This window comes from Limulus polyphemus, unplaced genomic scaffold (assembly GCF_000517525.1).
Source record: "Limulus polyphemus unplaced genomic scaffold, Limulus_polyphemus-2.1.2 Scaffold3160, whole genome shotgun sequence".
Classification (NCBI taxonomy): Eukaryota; Metazoa; Arthropoda; class Merostomata; order Xiphosura; family Limulidae; genus Limulus; species Limulus polyphemus.
The window spans coordinates 134186-135691 of record NW_013668770.1 but is presented as its reverse complement, the minus strand read 5'-3'; the positions used below and the strand labels follow the sequence as shown (position 1 = coordinate 135691).

The following is a 1506-nucleotide window of genomic DNA, read 5'->3' as shown; positions in this document are numbered from 1 at the left end:
ATTCATGATTCTTTCTGTATCATTAAACAACAATCTGTTAGATAATTTGTTAAATCTGTAATAAATTATGTTTTGATACTTTTATACAGATGTTGTTGATCTCCAAAAGTAACTGTAATAGGCCCAGTTCACTTGATTTATATGAAAAATATAAGGTTATAATGTCATTGTACAATACTTTTACAAATAATTTTAATTATCATAAGAAAACATTTGTTATTTGAAGCATGGTCTTGTCTGTATTAAATTCTATACAAACTTTGGATTTTATAAATGCTACCACCTTTGAAGTATAAACAGTAAAAATTATTTAATTTTTTTCATGGTTGTTATACAGTTATTCAAAATTTTTTCTTTTATATTGTTAACTCTGTTTTTAGTTTAATCTCAGTGTTACCGCATTTGTTTTTGATAGTACCTAGGTACCAAAATAGAACTATGCTTGTGATTTATTCGGTCCACACACACTTTTGTTTTGACATGGTTATACACAGATAATTTGTGTTATCAACTAATTGTAAAGTTTAACAAAATATTCCAATAAGTTCAAAAGAGATTGTACCTGAATAATTGAATAATATATGTGATACACTAGTTGTAATGAATTTCATAACCTAGATTTCAAAACTTATTTTGTACTAAAACATGGATTTGCATAATAATGATAATAATAATCTAATGCTCAGTTTTGTTTCTCTTTTCTCTGACACAATTTACAAAACATTTTTGTGTCAAAGCATAGGAAATTTTTTTCTGCAGTTTAATATACCAATGAACTAACTTCATTGGTTATGTAGATATTGTTTATTTTTAAGAAGAATTCAAATTTTCTGTTTTACCAGAATCAAAAATCTATCTCATCAGGGTTGAAATGATTGTTATTTTTTAATAAGAATAAAAATGTTGATAGACATAAGATGAAATGCATTTTAACTACATAATATTAACTTGATAAGCTCTTCATAATACTTCTGGTGTCAAAAGGAGTTGATTATTTTCCTCAAATGTTTAAAAACAGAGTAACTTATATGTATTTGTCATGAAATGATTGATTTTATAATGAAGATATTTAGTGAGTTACTTTCATCATTTTTCAAGTATTCATTATTATTATTATTATTAAATTTTAAATTAGAAAAATGATCTTTTTATTTTTAAAAAAGTAATTTGGTAAGATTGGAATTTCATTGTTTAGGTTTTCTAACAATGTGTTCTAAATATTTTCTTTTTATTTCAGCCAAATATTCAAGACTTCATCACTCCTATCCAATTTCGACTGAGGTATCAACTAGCTGGTCGTTCAAAGAGACAGATTAATTTCTGTAATACATGTCCCATTTTGGATGTGACAGAACCTAACTTGGTCACAAAAGAAGTAAAAAGAATTAGATTGATTATCAAAATTTTTTTTCAATCATAATATTTTACTTTTAAATATAATGTTTATTTTTTCCATTCATGATTCTTTCTGTATCATTAAACAACAATCTGTTAGATAATTTGTTA

At 24.6% G+C, this 1506-nt stretch overlaps 1 protein-coding gene across 1 annotated transcript in view; it reads left to right on the top strand.

Moving 5' to 3' along the window:
* The window catches only part of LOC106468778 (integrin alpha-PS3-like), an 11855-nt gene that overhangs the window by 3952 nt on the left and 6397 nt on the right, over positions 1 to 1506 (top strand). Inside the window, exon 5 of the mRNA XM_013929218.1 lies at positions 1238 to 1375. Coding sequence (XP_013784672.1) covers positions 1238 to 1375 — 138 coding nt within the window. The remainder of the gene's footprint in view (positions 1 to 1237; positions 1376 to 1506) is intronic.